This window comes from Silene latifolia, chromosome 11, assembly GCF_048544455.1.
Source record: "Silene latifolia isolate original U9 population chromosome 11, ASM4854445v1, whole genome shotgun sequence".
In the NCBI taxonomy this organism is placed as follows: domain Eukaryota; kingdom Viridiplantae; phylum Streptophyta; class Magnoliopsida; order Caryophyllales; family Caryophyllaceae; genus Silene; species Silene latifolia.
In genome coordinates this window covers 198,564,287-198,587,833 of record NC_133536.1, presented here as the reverse complement: position 1 = coordinate 198,587,833, position 23,547 = coordinate 198,564,287, and the positions used below count along the sequence as shown (strand labels likewise).

At 39.5% G+C, this 23,547-nt stretch overlaps 2 protein-coding genes across 2 annotated transcripts; one reads left to right on the top strand and one right to left on the bottom strand.

Moving 5' to 3' along the window:
- Positions 1-16,873: 16,873 nt before the first annotated feature.
- On the bottom strand, positions 16,874-18,158 carry LOC141614631 (F-box protein SKIP23-like). Its single transcript, XM_074433378.1, has 2 exons — positions 17,955-18,158; positions 16,874-17,809 (listed from the first exon to the last, which is right to left on the bottom strand). Exons 1-2 carry the CDS (start codon positions 18,156-18,158, stop codon positions 16,874-16,876), a joined length of 1,140 nt encoding a protein of 379 aa, XP_074289479.1.
- A 2,228-nt stretch (positions 18,159-20,386) lies between these two features.
- On the top strand, positions 20,387-21,769 carry LOC141614630 (uncharacterized). Its single transcript, XM_074433376.1, has 2 exons — positions 20,387-20,721; positions 20,827-21,769. Exons 1-2 carry the CDS (start codon positions 20,387-20,389, stop codon positions 21,767-21,769), a joined length of 1,278 nt encoding a protein of 425 aa, XP_074289477.1.
- The last annotated feature ends 1,778 nt before the right edge of the window (positions 21,770-23,547 follow it).

Here is a 23,547-nt window from a genome sequence, read left to right as displayed (position 1 = left end):
GATGGCTTGGAATTCCATACTACAAAGTAGACCTGTACTCGGGCTAGGCCGGGCAAGGGCCAAGGGCAGGCTGGCTGCAATTTTAGGCCCGGGCCTGGTGGGCCAATGCCAGGTCGGGTCGGGTCAAGTTGCATAAAATAACGTGCTAAGGCGGACCGGGTTGGGTCAGCCTGTGTTAATGGTCAGCTCTACTACAAAGGTAGTTAATTAGATCGTTTTTATATTTCGATATTTCGTCAGGAATCAAGTCATTTCTTAGTTTCTTGTAGTGGTCTCTTAATGTCTTTGCTTTAAGAAAATAAAAATTTGTGGGTTAGTTGGTCTTACACGTGAAACCAACCCGTTAACACAATATTACTTATTAGAGTATACAGATTACTTTCATAGCCTCTTTAGATACTCTACTCTTTATCCACTATCCAGCATAACGTGAATGAAACAGACGCAAATTAATATGGAGTAAATAACCAAACAAACACAATGCAGAATAACCTAAAAAGAATTTATTAGTTTGTAATCCCCTAATTAGGGTGATTAGCAATGCTTGATATATATACTAGAGAATGTACAATATTGTCAATATACGTTACCTAATTTACAAGGCGAAATATAATACGATAATATAATACGATATAAATATTTACATATTTACACTAACACGCCCCTTCAGTTGGAGCGGGAGGAGGACGGACGCTCAAACTGGATCGAAACCGATGAAAGAGATACCGGGGAAGTCTCTTTGTAAAGATGTCAGCGTATTGATGTGCAGAAGGGACATGAAGGACACGAACCAAACCATCTTGAACTTTCTCACGCACAAAATGAATGTCAATCTCAATATGCTTAGTGCGTTGATGTTGTACCGGGTTGCCAGCCAAATAGACAACAGAAATATTGTCACAGAAGACCAATGTAGCACGTGAAACAGGAACCTTGAGTTCACATAATAAATTCCGGAGCCAACTAGTCTCTGCAACGGCATTAGCAACACCACGATACTCGGCCTCTGCACTAGACCGGGAGACAGTCGGTTGACGCTTAGACGACCATGAAACAATATTGTCTCCCAGAAAAACACAATAGCTAGATGTCGAGCGGCGGGAATTAGGACACCCACTCCAATCGGCATCAGAATAAGCTGTAATGGACATAGATTTAGAATGGGAAATAGTAAGACCGTAAGCAAGTGTACCTTTGACATAGCGAAGCAACCGTTTCAAAAAATGCAGATGAGGCTCGCGCGGTGCATGCATAAATAAACACACTTGCTGAACAGCATAGGCAATATCAGGCCGAGTAATAGTCAAATACTGTAAGGCTCCAGCCAAACTACGATAAAGAGACAGGTCAGAAATTAAAGGACCGGCAGCGGCGTCAAGTTTAGAGCCCACATCAACATGTGTATTTGTCGGATTACACGCGGTCATAGAGGCGCGACTAAGTATGCTCTCGGCATATTTTTCTTGAGATAAAAACAGGCCATTACTGGATCGTGTAACCGAAATACCCAAAAAATGATTAAGGACCCCCAAGTCGGTCATAGCAAATTCCTGCGACAAAGAACCAATAATGCGCCGCAATGTACATGTACTAGAGGCAGTGAGAATAATATCATCCACGTACAGTAAAAGATAAGCAGTGTCAGAACCGGAACGATATATAAATAGAGAAGTGTCACATACACTACTTTTAAATCCCTGTGAAAGAACAAAGGTCGCAAATCGTTGAAACCAGGCACGTGGGGCTTGCTTAAGACCGTATAATGACTTACGCAGCGACAAACATGCGAAGGAGCTGATTTATCAACGAATCCCGAGGGCTGGTGCATGTAAACTGTCTCGGCCAAGTCACCATGTAAGAATGCATTTTTAACGTCAAGTTGGTGAATGGGCCAAGAACGGGATACGGCAATAGTGAGCACGGTACGAATGGTAGTAGGTTTAACAACAGGACTAAAGGTTTCATCACAATCCACACCAACCTGTTGAGATTTACCATTTACGACAAGACGGGCTTTGTACCGTTGTAAAGAGCCATCACTATGAAATTTGTGCCGAAATAACCATAAGCACCGTATCACATTAGTGTCAGCAGGCCGAGGGACTAAGTCCCACGTTTGATTTTCCTTAAGTGCTCGAAACTCGTCCTGCATAGCAATATTCCAGTTCGGGTCCCGAAGAGCCTCATGAGGTGATTTAGGTAGTGGGGAGATGGACGGGTTGGCTACAGGTGTAACACTACGGATTTTCTTTGGTGACTACTCGACCGAGTAGAGCCTACTCGGCCGAGTAGTCCTGTTGTCGTGTGTTGTTTTGGTTCTGCCGAGGAATACTCGGCCGAGTATAGTGAATACTCGACCGAGTAGAGGATACTCGGCCGAGTATACACTTACTCGACCGAGTATCCGGTCTGGCGGAGTGTTATTTCGACGGTTTGATTAGGGAATGTTTAGGGTATTTTATATTCCGCGTCAGTTTCTAAACATCATTTTCAAAGCTTTATCATTTCTACGTTACCCTAATTACACCCTAATCATCCCCTAATCTTTCCCTTAATCATTCCGTAGCATCGTCGTGTGGGTAATCTTCGTGACTCTTGCGTATAAGTTCTCGTTGCACTGTTAGTAAGTTCTATCTTTATGCTATTTGTACTCTTTGGGGTTACTGTATATATATATATGGAAATGGGATTATGGGAATTGTGCAATGTGTAATTGTGTTACATGATTATTGTATAGGAGAAGACTTCGTAGAGGAGCCATTTTGATTGTCCGTGTTGCATACTACTGTTGGTTGCTAAGGTAGGGTTTCCCTACTCAGTTTACTGTTCATTGTTAAGACATGTTGTTGTGTGATTATTGTTATCTGTTGATCATCGGAGTATGGAGATTGTTGTGACGATGTTGGTATGAGGGTGTTGAGACGGCTGTGATGTTGTATGATTGTGATTGTGGTGGAGTCACTTGCGGGAGTGGCTTCACACCCTAGTTCGCCCTCCGTGGAACCCGCCACGGGAGGGGATGTGCACATTAAGGGACAGGGATTGTTTATCGCTCATTGAGGAGCTGGACTAGGTGGGATCGGCTGCGGTCACCCACTGGCGGCGAGGATTACCTGTTGCGATGGGTAATCTGGCAGGGCTACACACTTTGGTGTGTAGTCGATTACAGTATGTGAACAAAGATTAGAATTGGAGGATGATCAGTTGATTACATCGTTTGTCTGTCTTATATTGTTTGAGTAATACTGACCCCGTTGTTGTTTGTGGAATCTGCGGTGATCCATTCGGGGATGGTGAGCAGGCTTGATGGTATTGCTAGCTAGCGATGGGCTTGGGACAATCATGGGAGTGTGTCATCACCAGTCATAGCATCACCGTCCAAGTCTTAGCTTTGATTTCTTTAGTTGTCAGACATTGCAGTTGTATTTGTTTGGATTAGTTTTGGATTTGGTTGATGTAAACTTTACACTTTACAGTACTTTAATAAATGTGCTCAGTTCAGACGCTTTTTGATATGTACTAACCTTGGGCAACCGAGATGGTAACACACTTTCATGGTAGGGTGGTCCTGGTAAGGCACCTTGGTATGAGGGGGTGTTACAAAGTGGTATCAGAGCCGAAGATTCCGGCACCTAAAACAAATGAATCTAATGAACCTAGGGAGTCTAAATAAAATGAACCCGGGGAGAGTTGTTTGGAGCTACCGCAAAGACTCGGGAGACGTCCCGGAGTCGCAAAACTAACTCAAGCCGGTAACATGGGAAGTGTGATGAGAGTTAGGTTCTGTATGTACATGTATGTGAAGATGCATGTTGGTAAAAGTTGATAGTTGAAAGTATGTGTGATGAAGTTCGTAAGTGTGGTGATGGGAGGAATGGTGGATGTGACGGGTTTGTGAATGTTTGTCATGTTGGATTTAGCATATGCATGAATTTTATGCTGATATGATTATAATGTGGCATTAAAGTTCTTGATATATATAACTTGTATGCTGATATGATTATAACATGGCATTTAAGTCCTTAATATTATGTGTTTGCTGCGGGAATAGTGAGCATGATAGGGGAACTTTATTCTGTATACCCGTTTATAGTGTGACTCGGCCGAGCAGGGCAGGTACTCGACCGAGTATGGAGTACTCGGCCGAGTAACCAAGCACTCGACCGAGTGTTGTTTGATGTAAAGTAGCAATCGCTACTGTATGTGATAACTCGACGGAGTATGTAAGTATACTCGACCGAGTAGTGTCTACTCGGCCGAGTGTTGTTTTACTCGACCGAGTGTTGTTTCTGGATTTTTGACGTTTGCTCCTGGAGTCGATACTCGACCGAGTATCTGAGGGGATACTCGACCGAGTAGTCTTTACTCGACCGAGTATGGTGTATACTCGGCCGAGTGTTCTTATGGCGGAAGATCGTTATATTTTGAGCCGTAGGCTTTTGTGCTTACGTTTCCTTATTTCTTATCAGCTCAAAATGCCGCCCAAAAGAACTCCTGCGCAGATCCAAGCTTCTGAGATGACTCTTGATGAGGTTGCTCGCATGATTGAGCAACAAGAGGCTCTCCTTGAAGCTCTCAAAAATGTGGGAAAGGGGAACGAGAAGTCGATGGATGCTACTCAGCTCAGCATCATCATTGCTCGCTTCAACCTTCCCACATATGATGGGGTAGGTGAACCAAAGCTACTCGAAAAATGGCACCGTGAGATTGAAGCTCTCATGGAAATGGTTAAGTGCCCCGAAGACATGATCGTCGAGCAGGTAGTGTACTACCTGAGAGGTGAAGCTGCAGTTTGGTGGCAAAACGTTAAGGAAGATGCTAGAGCTTTTTATCAAGCTGAGGGAGCTATTCCTTGGTCTGGGTTGAAGAGTGCTATGAGAGAACAGTTTATGCCGGAGCATATCCGACACAAGATGAGATCCGACTTTGATTCCTTCACCATGACCGAGGAGATGACAGTCACTGACTACTATCATCGGTTCTTGGAGTTATCTCGTTATGTTGAGGACATGCAGCTAGGACAGAGAGGTTTGGCTCTCCGTTTTGAGAGGGGTTTATCTGCTAAGATCGTGAGTCGTATGCTAGCCGGGGTTGCTATTGACCTCAAGGAAGTGTACCTGAGAGCGGGTCAAGCTGAGAGAATGATAGATCTCTCAAGAGAGATCGATGAGAGGACTGCTGCAGAAAAGAGGAAGGCTGATGGTGGAAACAACAGTCAGCCGACCAACAAGAAAGGGAACTTCAACCATGCTAAGGCTTTTTCTGGTGGAGCTGGTTTTTCGGAAGGATCTCGTGGCTGGGGAAAGAATGGGGGTCGGGCTGTGAGTGACAACTCCAACCTTACTTGCTTCAACTGTGGTGGTGTAGGCCACCGAAGACGGGAATGCACGAGTTATAAGCCCGGCACTGGTTCAGGAGCTCGGCCAGGGAACTTTTCTCAGGGGCCAACTCAGAGTTTTGCTAGTAATCGACCGGGAGGTTCATGGGGCAACAAAGGTGGACAGGGAAACCAGGGCAGTTACAACCGAGGTGGTGGTGGTGGATCTTATCAGCGCCAGAACAACATCACCACCCAGGATTCGGCAGCCAAGCCAAGTACCTCTAATGCTTCAGTTCAGGGTGGAGGACAGAAAAACAGTGGAAAGCTTTTCATGATGGACAAGCAGGAAGCACAAGATGATGCTCATGTAGTTACCGGTACCTTTCTTGTTCATAATGTACCGTCCTTTGTTTTGTTTGATTCCGGGGCTACACATTCTTTTGTGTTTAAGAGTCATGCTGTGTCTATGGGTTTGGGAAGTTTGAGGTTGTAAAAGATGATGTGTTCATACCTTCGGGTGGGAGTCGTGTCGTGTCTCAAGTTATATAAGGGAATATCCATGGTAGTTGGAGGGGTAGACTTACCAGTAGACCTGTTAGAGTTTCCTATGGATGGGTTCGAGGTGATTGTCGGGATGTATTGGCTAGGTAAGTATGATGCCAGGATAGATTGTCGACAAAAGAGAGTGTCTTTAAAGGGTCCCAAGGGTGTTAGGGTGTCCTATAGAGGGTTTATGGTAAAGCCTAAGTGTAGGTTCATAGTTGTGATGACTTTAAAGTCATGTTTGAGGAAGAAGTGTCCTTTGATTCTCTGTCATGTGAGAGACCACCGAGTAGAGCCGCCGACAGCTTCTGAGATATCTGTGGTGAGAGAGTTCGAAGATGTTTTTCCGGAGGAGATACCGAGTTTGCCTCCCAAGCGGGATGTTGATTTCAGCGTGGAGCTTAAGCCGGGAACGGGTCCTATTTCTAAAGCACCTTACCGTATGGCACCTAAAGAGTTGGCAGAGTTGAAAAAGCAGATACATGAGTTGCTAGGCAAGGGTTACATCAGGCCTAGTGTGTCACCGTGGGGAGCTCCAGTTCTTTTTGTAAAGAAGAAAGATGGGAGTATGAGACTGTGCATTGATTATAGAGAGCTCAATCGGGTCACTGTGAAGAACAAGTATCCGTTGCCGAGAATTGATGACCTGTTTAATCAGTTAAGTGGAGCAGGTGTGTTTTCCAAGATTGATCTGAGGTCGGGGTATCACCAGTTGAGGATAGCAGATGAGGATATTCCTAAAACAGCGTTCCGATCTCGATATGGTCATTACGAGTACGTGGTGATGCCTTTTGGGTTGACCAATGCGCGAGCAGCTTTTATGGATTTGATGAATCGGATCTTTACACCATTTTTGGATAGGTTTGTGGTTGTTTTCATCGACGATATCTTAGTCTATTCTAAGACTAAGGAAGAGCATGAGGAGCACTTGAGGATAGTCCTGCAGACCTTGAGAGAAAATCAGCTTTATGCCAAGCTATCCAAGTGTGAGTTCTGGTTAGAGGAAGTGGCTTTTCTGGGCCATGTAATATCTAAGAAGGGGGTATCTGTGGATCCTAGTAAGATTGAGGCCGTTACCAAGTGGGAATCGCCGAAGAATGTTGCTGAGATTCGGAGTTTCTTAGGCCTTACCGGCTACTACAGGAGATTTGTTAAAGATTTCTCTACCATAGCGCGACCTATGACATCCTTGATGAGGAAGGAAGTCAGATTTGTTTGGGATGAGAGTTGTGAGACGGCGTTTCAGACCTTAAAAGAACGTTTGACCACAGCTCCTATCCTAGCCTTGCCAGAGGGTTGTGAGAACTTTGAGGTATATACCGACGCTTCAAAGAATGGTCTTGGTTATGTTTTGATGCAGGGAGGGAAAGTCATAGCCTATGCTTCGAGGCAGCTGAAGCAATATAGGAGAACTACCCTACTCATGATCTGGAGCTGGGTGCAGTTGTGTTCGCTCTTAAGATTTGGAGACACTACCTGTATGGAGCAACTTTTAAGGTGTTCCTCTGATCATAAGAGTCTAAAGTATATCTACACTCAGAAAGAGCTTAACATGCGACAGAGACGGTGGATGGAGCTGATTGGAGATTACGATATGGAGATCATCTATCACGAGGGTAAGGCTAATGTTGTTGCAGATGCACTGAGTAGGAAGAGCGTTCATTCGCTATGTACTGTTATGTCCTTGCTGAAACTGAGGGATGAGATGTCTAGGTTGGGGATCTTTATGATTCGAGAGGGGGATACCATCGGGGATTTGACGATCGAGCCAGAGTTGTATGAGAACATCAAAAGTAAGCAAGAGCTTGATCCTAAAGTTCAGGAGTGGAAGTCAAAGGTAGAGAGTGGAACGGCTTCCAGGTTTCCTATCCATCCAGATGGGAGTGTTCGTTTTGATGGGAGATGGTGTGTTCCTGAGGATGCAGAGTTGCGGAGAGTGATCTTGACGGAGGCTCATTGCACTCCCTATTCAGTTCACCCGGGTGGTGACAAGCTTTATAGAGACCTTAAGAAGACTTTTTGGTAGCCAAACATAAAGAGAGATGTAGCTGAGTTTGTGGCCAGATGTTTGACCTGTCAAAAGGTAAAGGGTGAACAAAGGAGACCACAAGGTAAGATTCAGTCTTTGAAAGTACCCGAGTGGAAGTGGGAGTCTATCTCCATGGACTTCATTGTGGGGTTACCTAGGTCACAACAAGGTAACAACATGATTTGGGTGATTGTTGATCGGTTAACCAAGTCAGCCCATTTTGTTCCCATGAAAGATACTTGGTCTAAGATGCAGCTGGCATTGGGTTACAGGAGGCATGTGGTTCGGTTACATGGTATACCTAAAGATATCGTTTCTGATCGTGATGCGAGGTTCATATCCAAGTTTTGGCAAGAGCTGCAAGAGTTGATGGGTACGACTTTAAAGATGAGTACAGCCTTTCATCCGGCAACCGATGGTCAGACAGAACGGACCATCAAGACCTTAGAAGACATCGAGGGCATGTGTTATGGACTTTGGGGGCGATTGGGAAGACAGGCTTGATCTGATCGAGTTTTCATACAATAACAGTTATCATACAAGCATTGGGATGGCACCTTTTGAAGCTTTGTATGGCCGGAAATGCCGAAGTCCAGTTTGTTGGGATGATAGTTCCGAGACGGTGGTTTTAGGGCCACAGCTGGTTCAAGATATGGTTGAGCAAATCCAGTTAATTCGGCAAAAGATGAGAGCAGCTCAAGATCGTCAGAAGAGCTACGCCGACTTACACCGCAAGGACATTGAGTTTACGGTAGGTGACAAGGTTCTTTTAAAAGTGTCACCTATGCGAGGTGTTATGAGGTTTGGGAAAAAGGGTAAGCTAAGCCAAAAGTTTATAGGTCCTTATGAGATTTTGGACCGTATTGGCGAGGTGGCCTACAGGTTAGCGTTACCACCAGCTTTGGATATGGTGCATAATGTTTTTCATGTATCTCAACTACGGAAGTATGTGAGCGATCCGTCGCATATCCTTGAAATGGAGAACATCGAGCTTGATGAATCCTTGTCCTACGCCGAGATTCCTAAGGAGATTCTTGATCGCAAGGTTCGTAAGACCCGGAATGGTGAGACGGTCTTACTCAAGGTCCTTTGGTCTAATCATAATGTAGAGGAAGCCACATGGGAACCCGAGGAAGCTATGCGAGAACGTTTTCCTAACCTTTTTGATCAGGTATGTTTGGTTACGGGGACGTAACCGTTGTCTTTTTAGGGGGGTAGGAGATGGTCGCGGTCTTGTTTGGTTTTGTTTGTTGTTTTGCTTTGAGTCGGGATAATGATTTTTGTGGTGACTTGTATAGTTCCTTGGTGTTGTTATATGTGGTTAGTATAGTCTTGTGGCGCAGTGTTGTGCTTTGTCTTATAGTAGATTGTGAACTTCGGGACGAAGTTCTTTTTAAGTGGGGAAGATTGTAACACTACGGATTTTCTTTGGTGACTACTCGACCGAGTAGAGCCTACTCGGCCGAGTAGTGCTGTTGTCGTGTGTCGTTTTGGTTCTGCCGAGGAATACTCGGCCGAGTATAGTGAATACTCGACCGAGTAGAGGATACTCGGCCGAGTATACACTTACTCGACCGAGTATCCGGTCTGGCGGAGTGTTATTTCGACGGTTTGATTAGGGAATGTTTAGGGTATTTTATATTCGCGTCGGTTTCTAAACATCATTTTCAAAGCTTTATCATTTCTACGTTACCCTAATTACACCCTAATCATCCCCTAATCTTTCCCTTAATCATTCCGTAGCATCGTCGTGTGGGTAATCTTCGTGACTCTTGCGTATAAGTTCTCGTTGCACTGTTAGTAAGTTCTATCTTTATGCTATTTGTACTCTTTGGGGTTACTGTATATATATATATATGGAAATGGGATTATGGGAATTGTGCAATGTGTAATTGTGTTACATGATTATTGTATAGGAGAAGACTTCGTAGAGGAGCCATTTTGATTGTCCGTGTTGCATACTACTGTTGGTTGCTAAGGTAGGGTTTCCCTACTCAGTTTACTGTTCATTGTTAAGACATGTTGTTGTGTGATTATTGTTATCTGTTGATCATCGGAGTATGGAGATTGTTGTGACGATGTTGGTATGAGGGTGTTGAGACGGCTGTGATGTTGTATGATTGTGATTGTGATGGAGTCACTTGGGGGAGTGGCTTCACACCCTAGTTCGCCCTCCGTGGAACCCGCCACGGGAGGGGATGTGCACATTAAGGGACATGGATTGTTTGTCGCTCATTGAGGAGCTAGACTAGGTAGGATCGGCTGCGGTCACCCACTGGCGGCGAGGATTACCTGTTGCGATGGGTAATCTGGCAGGGCTACACACTTTGGTGTGTAGTCGGTTACAGTATGTGAACAAAGATTAGAATTGGAGGATGATCAGTTGATTACATCGTTTGTCTGTCTTATATTGTTTGAGTAATACTGACCCCGTTGTTGTTTGTGGAATCTGCAGTGATCCATTCGGGGATGGTGAGCAGGCTTGACAGGTATTGCTAGTGATGGGCTTGGGACAATCATGGGAGTGTGTCATCACCAGTCATAGCATCACCGTCCGAGTCTTAGCTTTGATTTCTTTAGTTGTCAGACATTGCAGTTGTATTTGTTTGGATTAGTTTTGGATTTGGTTGATGTAAACTTTACACTTTACAATACTTTAATAAATGTGCTCAGTTCAGACGCTTTTTGATATGTACTAACCTTGGGCAACCGAGATGGTAACACACTTTCATGGTAGGGTGGTCCTGGTAAGGCACCTTGGTATGAGGGGGTGTTACAACAGGGGGATGAGCAAGTTGAGCGGATTTCGGTAAGAGGGGTTTGAAAATACCGTGCATTCCCCGGGTTGTCATTTTGTGACTGGGTTGGGGTGGCAGTGGGAGTGGTGGTGGAGGAGAGGGTGAAGGGGAGGGGTGGCCAGGGGAGGCAGGAGTGGTAGGTTGGGTAGACATAGCGGGACTAGGTGTCGTAGGGGAGGCAGGGGTTGAAGAAGGTGCGGGTTGCTGGGTAGAAACAGGGGAGGCAGGGGTGTGAGGGGCAGGGGTCTGTGGTGGCATGAGGTTGGGCTGGGCAGCTGGTGGTGGTGGGATAAAGGAGTCGTAGAGTGAGGGGTGAAGGGAGTGGTCAAGGAAGGAGTATGAGGTGGGTTTATCACGAGGTACCTCGGCAAAAGGGAACTTTGATTCATCAAAAGTGACATGGCGCGAAATGTAGAGCTTACCCGTATTTAAATCAAGACAACGATACCCGCGGTGGTAGGGAGGTTATCCAAGAAATACACACCTAACGGACCTAGGGGCTAATTTATGTGGTCGTTGAGCAGATAAGTTTGGGTAACAAGCACAACCAAACACGCAAAGATGATCGTATGATGGTTCCTTAGAGAAAAGCACGGAGGTAGGGGAGCGGAAGCGGAGAGTTTTTGTGGGAAGAATATTGTGGAGGTGGACAGCGGTATGTAGGGCATCGACCCAGTAAGACGGAGGGACAGATGCGTGATAAAGAAGAGCGAGGACAATTTCATTTAACCGACGAATCATGCGCTCAGCTTTACCATTTTGAGGGGAAGTTTGTGGGCAAGAGAAGCGAAAGAGGAGGCCATTTTTACTCGCAAATTCCTTAAATTTATGATTGTCAAATTCCCGGCCTAAATCGCATTGAAATTGTTTTATTGGACATTGAAATTGAGTACGGACATAGGACGCGAATTGAGTAAATTTTTGATAGACCTCAGATTTAGCAGATAAAGGATAAACCCAAACAAATTGCGTAAAATTATCGATAAGCACAAGATAATATTTGTAATTACTCTTACTCAAAACTGGACTTGTCCACAAGTCAGCATGTATGATATAAAACGGAGAAAAAGTAATAGATGTAGAATCATTAAATGGCAATCGTTTGTGTTTACTAATCTGACAAGAATGACAAAGACTATTATTATTCGACTCTTTATTGCAATTAATAAAAGACTGACTCCTAAGATGCTGAAGAATGTTTGACCCGGGATGACCAAGATGGCTGTGCCAAACATCACTGGAATGGGTGAGAAAACTGTAACCATGGGCAGATAAGGGAGACTTGGACTCGGAAGATACGGGGTAAAGCTCGCCATTACTGTCACTCCTCATTATCGTAGTCCCATTCTGAAGGTCCTTCACAGAAAAACCAAACGGGTCAAACTCAACTGATACATTGTTATCTTTTGTAAATTGTCGGACAGATATTAAGTTTTTAATTATATGGGGTGTATATAGGACATTGGTAAGAAATAACGTGCGGTCTTTGGCAGGTAAGGTCGAGGTACCCGAGGCACGAACAGGAATGCTATTGCCATTGCCAACTAAAATAGAATGAATATTACTAGCACTTGAAGGAGAAATCAGCGTACCTGCGTCGGAGGTCAGATGGGACGAGGCACCAGTGTCCATAAACCAAGGGCCATCAGCGGGTGCTTGTAACCCCAATGCGTGAAGAGCTTGTCCGATATCAGTGAGTTGCGGAGTCTCGGTCTCAGCAACATGGGCCTGGGCAGAAGAGCCACGGCCAGCAGCCCTCATGGGACGTGGTGCACCCCACATTTGCCAAGGCGATGACCACCCTGGATACGTTGGATAGGGACATGGTGGGGATGTCCACGGGTACGGCAAGGGCCAGGAGCAGCAGGACACGACGCGACAGAAGGTGTCGAGCCAGAACCAGAAGGCGCATATTGTCGTGGTTTGCCAGTAGAAGTGCTGCGATTGTCGCGACGGCGATTAGAATTATTTGCATTAAAATTCGGATCATAATTATTACCTCGATAATTAGAGTTGCGAGGCGGTTGCTGGGACGATTTGGGCTTGTCACTCCACCCTAACGAATCAGGAGAAGAAGAGTTCGAGACGACTAGAGCCTCGGAGGCAGAGGAGTCATCACGGGCATTTTGCCTATTTGATTCCAATTCCAACATACTCCTGGTTGTTTCAAAAGTAGGGAGGGATTGGTTGATAAAGGATGCGATGGTGTCGTAAGATGATGGTAGACCTCGGACAAGTTGTAACACGAGTCGCTGATCGGTTACTGCCGCTCCAACGTCTTTCAATTGGCCAGCAAGGTCCTTCAACTTCTGGCAGTAAGCTTCAAGGGAGGGTAAATTAGCGAGTTTAAGATTGTTAAACTCGGTTTCTAAGGCAGCGGCACGCGCCCCCTTGTTGCTTAAGAAAATTGCAGAAACACGGTTCCACGCCTCATAAGCCGTTGACTCGTCTTCAAGGACCCGAGGAAGAAGGTCATCACTCATCGTTCCATAGATCCATTGGAGGACGTGAGCATCAATTTCACACCAATCATTGTAGTTTTCGGCAGTAGGCTCGGGTGGAGCGGTACCGTCGATGTGAGAGAGAACTTTATATGCCTTGGCGTGTAGCGTAAATAGGCGAACCCATGGCGCGTATGTGACCTTGGTTCCATCGAGAACACGGATCTTGTGCTGAATGTTTGAGACGGTATACACGGGATGGAGAGGAGGCTTGGATTGGAAGTGTGGTGTTTCGTTTCCTGTTTTGTCGCCCATCGAAACAGGTGATCGACTGCGGGGAAAAAGACAGCCGTGGAGAAGAAAGGTGCCGAAGCAAGGTGGTGATCGTTTAGGGTTTCTATTGTAACCTAGCTGATACCATATTAGTTTGTAATCCCCTAATTAGGGTGATTAGCAATGCTTGATATATATACTAGAGAATATACAATACTAGTTTGGATGCCCGTGCGTTGCAACGGGGTAATTAACTTAGTTAAAAAAAATTGGTTATAAGGTCTTAATATTTAAGTGATGTTAGGTTGATACCTAAGTTCCAAGGATGCCTCATATTTATAATCATAAGATCACTACATCTTATGTTAATCTTTCGATGTGAGACAATTCTATTATTTTTATATAATCCTACATTATTTTTCAATGTGGGACATATAACATACTAAGAAGTACACAATTTTATATATGTACAAATTATATGAAATTTATACGCTAATGATGTCATTTTTACCACGAATCAATTTATGTTATTTTGATAATTTTCTTAATGATATTTTTTTGCCAAATGAAATGTAAAATTTTTTATATAAAAATTTGAAACATCACTTGAATATAATATAGGAAATAAATTTTATAATAATTAAAAGATTCTCCACTTTATTTTTTACATCAAAAAATATTATTTATAATACTTTCCTAAATTAATTTTTAAGATCACCCACCGTATGTGAATTTTCTAATGTGGGACAATTCAACTATTTATATGTAGTATATTTACTACACCTACATTATTTTTCAATGTGGGACAAATAACACACGAAAAAGTACACCATCTTTTTTGCACCTATTTCGATATCCAACCCGATTTAATAATGAGAAAATATTATACTATCTATTTATATTTGTACGTTTTTTCCATTTTTTGTCATAATTAAAATATGTACAAATGATATGATTTAAATTACATTTTTTTTCCTAACACGACTTTTAAGATGTAATTAAGGGACAATAGAATGTATAAACAAATGCAAAATATTTCTTTTTTCTGGTGCGATTTTGATTAATGGTTAAAAATTATGATGTATTTTAGTTACTCACATGTAATGAGGCATAATAATTACCTATATTTGAAAGTTAAAAAGATTTAATTCTACTATTTATCAAAGTAAAAAAGCTCATTATTGATTTGTTTGTGGATTCAAGATCTTTTTATGCAACACTTGATTATATTATAATTCATAAATTTTCTATTTTAGTGCAGAGATTATCATTATATGACACAAACAAATTTATGTATATTTAGCACCCATTTTATTTTTTAATTATGACTTTGTCTTAAATAAAGTTATTATATTATCGATTGTCTTAAAATATACATTATAATATCACTAATATAGTAATATATAATCGCTTTTATAAATATCTACGTGATTAATATTTGTATGGTATTGTTGTAACTAAGGTTTGCCGTTAATACAAACTCTTATAATAACTCTCTAAGATAATTTTTAAGCGATTCAAAAGATTTGGGTTGATACCCCTAAGTTATGACTCATATTTATAATTATGTGATACCTCACCTCATGATAATCTTCTAATGTGGGACAATTCAACTATTTATATGTAGTATATTTACCACACCTACATTATTTTTCAATGTGGGAGAAACAATATACTTAAAAATACACCATCTTTTTCATACCTAATTCGACATCTAACCCAGTTTAATAATAATAATAAGCAAATACTATAGGAGTACTATTTATTAATATTCGTATAATACATTTTTTAACTTCTTATCGTAATTAAAATATGTGCAAATAATATGATACTATATTCTAATGCTAGCATTTATTTACCACGAATCTAATTATATAATTTTTCAAAAAAAAAAAATTATGTTACTTTGTTGCTAAATGAGATGTATAAGTTTTTATATAAAAATTATAAACATTACTTGGACATAATATAAAAAATATATATATCATATCGTGGAGTTAATGATATAAACTCTTAAGAGTTCTCCAAGACAATGTTTAAGAGACTCAGAAGGTTTTGGGTTGGTATTTAGGTTCTAAGGATACCTTCTATTTATAATCATATGATCACCCACCTTATGCTAAACTTTCAATGTGGGACAATTCTATTATTTATACGTAATATATTCACCACACCAACATATTTTTCAATGTGGGACAAATAACATACTTAGAAATACACCATCTTTTTCGTACATAATTCGACATCTAACCCAGGTTAATAATAATCAGCAAATACTATACTCCCTCGATTCAAGACCAAATACAACATTCCTTTTTTTACACTATTCATGAACGAATAGAATCTTTACGATTCCTTGCAATATGTAAGACAAAATATGGTCATGTGAGATCTTATTTGATTCACCTATAAAGTATAATGAGAATATCAAACTTTAAATTTTTTATAATGTAAACTTAAAGATATTTACGTTGTAATTTGTGTCTTGGCAAGTGTGTAAATGAAAATGTTGTATTTGGTCTTGAATGGAGGGAGTACTATTTATTAATATTCGCACGTTTTTTTTATAATATTTTTTTGGCAAATGAGATGTATAAGTTTTTATATAAAGATTATAAACATCACTTGAATATAATACATAATATAGAAAAAATATGTATATATCATACTGTGAAGATAATGATATAAACTCTTAAGAGCTCTCCAAAGCAATACTTAAGAGACTCAAAAGGTTTTTGGTTGGTATATAGGTCCAATGATGACTTCTATTTATAATCATAGGATCACCCACCTTATGTTAATCTTTCGATGTGGGACAATTATATAATTTATACGTATTATAATCACCACACTAACATTGTTTTTCAATGTGGGACATATAACATATTAAAAGAAGTACACCATCTTTAATACTCGTATGTGCAAATCATATGAAATCTATACTCTAATGAAAGCATTTTTTGCCACGAATCTAATTATATTATTTTCATAATTTTTATAACGACATTTTTTTGCTAGATGAAATGTCAAAGTTTTTATATAAAAATTAGAAACTTCTCATGAATATAAAATAGGAAATATAGATATTATAATAATTAAAAGATTCTCCACTTTATTTTTTATGTGGAAAATATTATTTATGAAACTTTCCTAAATTAATTTTTGATGATGTGGACGCTCTAGAATCGCTCGAAAAAACTCTCTTTTATGTATATATATAGATTGTCAATATACGTTACCTAATTTACAAGGCGAAATATAATACGATAATATAATACGATATAAATATTTACATATTTACACTAACAGAATTGCTTGATTTCCTATGTAAAAGTTCAAAGTTTTAAAAATCACGGCTTGCATACATTATTGCCGCAAGAATTATATTGCATGTCCGGAATTACAAATAATATTTTTTTTTTGGCGAAAATTTGACGAGAATTAATTAGATCAAAGAACTACCAATAATTTAAAATTGGGGAATAAACAGGATTGGCGGGGAAAAGGATGAGTACATATCATCACTTTCGTAAAATCGCCGTATTTTGTGACTCTTGACGTCAAAGACACCCATATGATGTCCACCCGGCCTTCTTACTGATGATCGCCAATACAAATCTAAATCATCAGTGAAATATATGCAATTACGTTGCAATCCGTTGGCATGTGTTACAGCGACGCACATGGAAGAATTACCACCTACGACCAATGCCACTTCCCCTAAATCTTCAATTTCCTCCCAACTTTCGTCTTCAAATTTAAATCTATACACCTTGAAATCTTTTGTCCTGCAAACATAATCAGAATCACCCTTATTATCGAGATCAGCATCATCCGCATCATCCTCATCCTCATCATCGTAATTAGTATCAACTTGATTATCGTGATCAGCATCATCCTCATCATCGTAATCAGTATCATCCTCATTACTGAATCCTTGCCTATATCTTAGCACCGCGAGGAGATCGCTACCTGATCCTACAAAATATGTGTGGTTTACACCCCATGTGTTAAATTCCACGAGAAATTCATGGCCACATGGTGAATAGTCTGCTGGTTTAATAAGCTCAAGAGCGTTGAATTCCTCGACATTCCAACACAAAATTGATCCGTCTCTATATAAAGTAAATACTTCATCACCCATTCCGACAACATCAAGCATTTGATGTTTTGATTTGACAAAGACAGGTGTCCACGATTGATCACCTTGCCTAGCGAAAACTAGGCTATCGTAATACTCATAAACTACCAGAACAACAAACTCGTAATTATTATTTTGAGGTACTTTAAGCACAATGAGCCTCTCCGCAAAACAACGCAAAAACCAATGCTGATGACTTTCACCATTCTTATCAAACTCATCACCATCATACAAAGGTTTTAGAGAAGGGAAAGGAATTTGTGCCTTAATAATTGGATTAAACAATTGAACATCAAAGTTCAATCATTGCAATCCAGCCATAAGACGAACCCCAACACCTTGCTCCAAAAGTCTCCGGAAGGTTCAAATTGTAACACTTGTTATTAGAAAGATTAAAAATCTTGCGAACACAATCGGGATTATTCTGATTGTTTTCAGCAAGTAATAGCCATGGTACAATTGGTTTAGCCTTCCATTGATGCTTTACTGAAGATGAAGCACTATTCCAGGAACGACATACAACAGAAAACTTAATATAATCTTCGAAGTTTTCAATCTTTAATGCAATGACACCAAGAAGATCAAGAGGCAACATCGAGAAATCGGAAGCCATATACTAGAAACAATTAAAAATCGAAGTACTTAGTTTGAAATTTAAAGACGATATAAGGGGGTAAACCTGTTGTGGTAATTGTAGAAGTTGTGCACTTCAGGTTTCTGTTTTCCGACATAAACTTGAATTAAATATACTCTATCAGAAATCAAAATTTGGAAATAAAAAATTTGAGTTGTGATATATCATTACCTATTTCTAAATTCTAATACGGAGTAGTAGATGTCTTGGTATCCATACTATAAAGGTATCTTGCTACTTGTTAGAACACACTTGATTGATGATGCCAAGTTTCATTGTTATTTAATTGTTTGCTTCTTAGTTATAATGTTTAGTTTTGAAGCACTCAATGAATTTCCAAAGATGATTCAAGAATGATCAAGATAAAGTTATGATAAGAAATCCCTTAGCCTTAGTCAAATGTTGTAAACGATTATAAATGTTTAGTGATTGAAGCAATCAAATTGACTCTCAAAGACGACTTAACATGATCAAGATGAAGTCAACAAGAAGTCAAGACAATGATATGATCCTAGCATTAAGTCGAAAAATGTAAGAGTAAGTGTAACATTCTCATTTACGTCAAGTGGCTGCAAAACCATGCAACAGTGCACTGCACTGTGGTTTCTGATACTACCGTATGGAGGGACTTTTATTCGAAATGTTTAAGTGTCAAAATCTTTACAAATTTCATATTCTCAAAGATTTTACATTTGAATTATCCCAGTTTGAAAACAAATCTGAAAAAATCAATTTGCAAAACTCACATGTGACTCCTCTAAAGTTGTGCATCTACTTTTACATAAATGGAAAGTTGATTTAGTCAAGTACTAAAGCACTCTTCCATTTGTGGTAAGTTGTCACTTGTCAAATGTGTTGAAGTTTTAAATCTGAAATTTTAAGTCATAAATCCACATTGATTAATCCTCTAGATTTGTGCATTTACCTTTTACTAAAATGGTAAGTTGAACTTGTCAAAGTTTTAAAGCTAGAAATGCTTTTTGCCATTTTGGTAAAATGTCACATGTTGAGTGTTTTGGGAAGAGTTTTCTGATTTTGATCAATGACTTGTGCTCCAAGCCTATAGCCTAACACTTACAATCACTCAAAGGCTATCTATTTAATATTGGATTTAATTAACCTAAGTTGTACTACTTAGATGATCAAATCCACTATAAATAGGGTGCCTTTGCATCATTTATTACCCAAGACTTTTATGAGCATTAATTGTTAAAACACTTTGCAAAACATCAGCTCTTGTTCTTCAACTTATTTGCAAAATTATTTTCTATTTTAAAAGTCTTCAAACGTTTTTCAAAAGGGTTGTAAATCTCCATGTACAGTTCGCTGCACTGTGACATAATGAGCTTGTTCCATGATTCTCGTGTTTAGGTCTTAATTGTGATCTCCATGTTCATTAAGTGAACGATTGAGATTCAAAGACTCTGTAAACCTGTGAGACAGAACTTAAGTCTTAAAGCGGAGTAGCTTTGAGCAAGTGAAAGTCTTGAAGCGGAGTAGCTTCAAGTAAATGCAACCGGAGTAGGTTGGCGAGTTATTTTAATTGTAAGGGGTTTAGTTGTTTGAGTAAATTTCTAAACAAGCAATAAAATAACGGTTGGACGTAGGCCTCGGAGTAGAGGCTGAACCAATTTTTTAAACATCGTCTTGTTTGTTCATTTACTTTTACGTTTGTTCTCCTTATTTATATATTGTTTATCTCGCAATCATCGTGTCACAGTGTTCAATCTCGTGTCTCGGACTATTTGGTTGATTCAATCTTGTGAACTTAAAACGATTAAGTATCTCAAGTTTTCAACTTAAAAGAGATTCACTTAAGATTTTCATTGCTAAGAGTATTTAACTTAAAAAGTATTCACTTAATATCTTCATTGTTAAGTTGAACAAAAAATACTCTTTCATTCATACTTTTTCTGTCGTCAGGATCGACTTTCTTGTGACATATATCTTAATTTGAATTCGTGTGTATATACTTCTAACTCAAATAGTTCTAAGTATAAACACCTATATCATTTAACGTATTGTCCATATCAGTTTAGTCTATTGTCCTAGATTTCAAAGAAGCTTAATTCAAGCTTAAAAAATTTAATTGGACACCTAATTCACCCCCTCCCCCTCTTAGGTGTTCTCGTCCTTGACTCTTCAATTGGTATCAGAGCCTCGTGCTCTTGATATTGGTTAATTACCAAAAAGTTGATCCTAGAGTCATGGACGGGAAACATACTAAGCATCCTATCTTCATTGGGGATAACTATTCATGGTGGAAAAATCGCATGGAACACTATGTTAAGAGTACAGATTATGAGTGTTGGTTGATAATCCAAAAAGGGCCCCTTGCTACCACGGTTACTAGTGCTAATGGTACTACTGCCCCAAAAAGTGAGGATAAGTATGTCGAGGCTGATTATAGAAAGGTCGAGAAAAACTCAAAAGCCATGTCCATTCTTCAATATGGCATTGGCGAGCAAGAAGTAAACCGGATTTCCGGATGTACCTCGGCCAAAGAAATTTGGGACACCTTAAGCCTTGCTTATGAGGGGACGTCTCAACTGAAAAAGCATCGTATTGACCTTCTCATGCAACAATATGAGATGTTCAATATGATGAAAGATGAGTCAATTAATAGTCTTTCCTCTCGCTTTTCTAGTATTGTTAATGACCTTAAGAGTCTTGGTAGAAATCTTGAATCCGAGGATATGGTCCGTAAAATCCTTCGAAGTTTAACAGAAACTTGGCAACCGAAGGTTACGGCTATTGAGGAGGCCAAAAACTTATCCACTTTAACCCTCAATGAACTAATGGGCTCACTTATGGCTCATGAGTTAACTCTCATGAAGCGTTTTGGTGAAAGCTCTAAAGTAAGATCAGGGCTTGCTTTCAAATCATCCTCAATTAATGAGGAAGATGATGGAAACGATGAGTTTGCAATGTTCACTAGAAATATTGCGGATATTGTTAATGGTCATAATCCTAAAAGGTTTAACAACAATTCTAGTAAGAAACATTTTTCAAAGAAGAGATCTATTTCCATTGTTGGTTGCATTAAATGTGACGAAAAAGGTCACCAAATGAATGAATGTCCAAAGTGGGGTAACATCAAATCTAAAGAAAAATGTGACTTGGCTAAGAAGGAATACAAGAATAAAGTAATGTGTGCTGTTTGGGGAATGTCCGATTCCGATGAGGACGAGATCCTTGAGGAAGAATTGGATGCCAAGTTGTGTCTTACTACTCGTCTTAATAATGATGCCCTTAGGTCTCCAAAAAGAGAAACATTCAAATGTCTTATGGCTCATCCCGATGATTCTGATTCTGACTTCGAAGATGAAGTAAATAATCTCAAGACAAAGGTTCGATCCTTCTCCAAAAGCAAAGTATGTTTACTCTTAGATAAATTCATTGATAAATGTCGTGTCCAAAACAATAAACTTGAAGCTATGCAAATTGAAATTGAAAACATAGCCGAGGAAAATGTTGGTCTAAGAGAGTGTCTAAAGGAGCTTGATAACATTTCACCTTGTCTTGAGAAACAAGTAAGGAAACTGAAAAGGCAAAATCTGATTCTTGTAAATAAGGTCAACTGCATTTGAATGTCACAGAGACACCCACTGTGACATATGATGCTGAAAAGGAAAACGAGTCTTTAACCAAACATGTTTCTATGTTAACACAAGAAAGAGACTCACTTTTAATTGACCTAACCTCTTGTAAAAGTCATCTTAAGGAACTTGAAAAATTAGCAGAAATGCTACACAATGAAACAAGTCATGCTAAGAGCGCCTTTGAAAATGTGCAAACATTAAATCTTGACTATCTTGCCAAAATTGAGATTTTAAACAAAGAGTTAAATGATGCAAAAGAGTTTTACAAGAAAAAGGAAGGAAGTCAAACTGTTTTAAAGTTTTCTACGAGTCAGTCACAACAAAGTGAAAAGAATCTTTGGACTCGTTTTCAAATGCTGTGATAACATGCACCTTTGTTGCATTCGAAAACCAAGAACCAAGCAAAACATATTTCCGAAGAAGAAAACATGTTGGATTTCCTGAATATGTTATTTGCAATTATTGTGGCAAGACTGGTCATGTATTTAATGGTTGTACAAAGAGAATGAATGGCATTAAAAGAAACATTAAGGTTGTCAAGCAAGTGTGGATCCGAAAAGACTTGGTAAAGGACATGATTCACAAGAAGGGACCCAAATTAATTTGGGTTCCTAAACTAAATGTTTGATTTGTTAAAGGCATTAGTGAGAGGCAGCAGCAATTGGTACTTTGATTGTGGACGGAAGTGAAAGCCAATCTCTCTCACTAGAAGCCTACAAAGGTGGCACCATGATGTTTGACCATAACAAAAAGAGGTGAAATTGTTGGTATTGAAAAGTTGGTAAGTCATCGTCACAACGTGTCGACAAAGTGTTGCTTGTCAAAGGTTTGAAGCACAATCTTCTTAGTGTCTCTTTTTTGTGTGATAATGATAATGTTGTTGAATTTCTTGTTAGTGAATGTAGAATTCTTGATGCAAAAACAAGGGAACTTGTTCTTGAAGGAAAACATGCTAATGATGTTTACTTGACTAATTTTTGTTCATTGTCCGGTCCAATCATGTTTTGTATGTGTGTCTTAAAGAATGACTCGTGGCTTTGGCATAAATAATTAGATCATGTAAATGTTACAACATTGAACACCCTTAGAAAGCTTGACCTTATTGATGACATTCCTAACATTAAAATTCAATTTTAAAGAGATGTATGATGATTGTGCTAGAGTAAAACAAGTAAGATGCTCCTTAAATCCAAAAATTATTTTTCTTGTACTTCTAAAACCTCTAAAACTCTTCTGTATAGACTTGTGTGGAGCAATGTATATTAAAAGTAGAGGTAGAAGTCGGTTCTTGTGCATGTGTGTTGATGAAATTTTATGATATGTTTGGCTACTTACTTTATCTTTAAAGATGGATCATTTGATGAATTTCTTATTTGGTTGAAAAGTGTGTAAAATAAATTTGATTTTTTTTTACCCGACCATGGAACGAAATTTAAGAATTCATCATTTGAAACCCATTGTGATGAACATGGTGTTAGTCATAAGTTTTCCAACGTAAAACACCTCAACAAAATGAGTTTGTTAAACGTATGAACCGTATCTTGAGAATATGGTTAGGACCATGCTTCTAAGTAGTAAGTTGCCAAAGTAGTTATTTTTTAGCCATCAACACTTTTATGCTTAATTTATAACCATGTTATGATACGTAAAATTCTTAATAAAACTCCCTACGATTTGTTGAAAAGAAGAAATCCCAATATTCCCTCTTAAGATGTTTTGGCTGCAAATACTTTGTTCAAAAATTGGGAAAGACAACTTGGATAAGT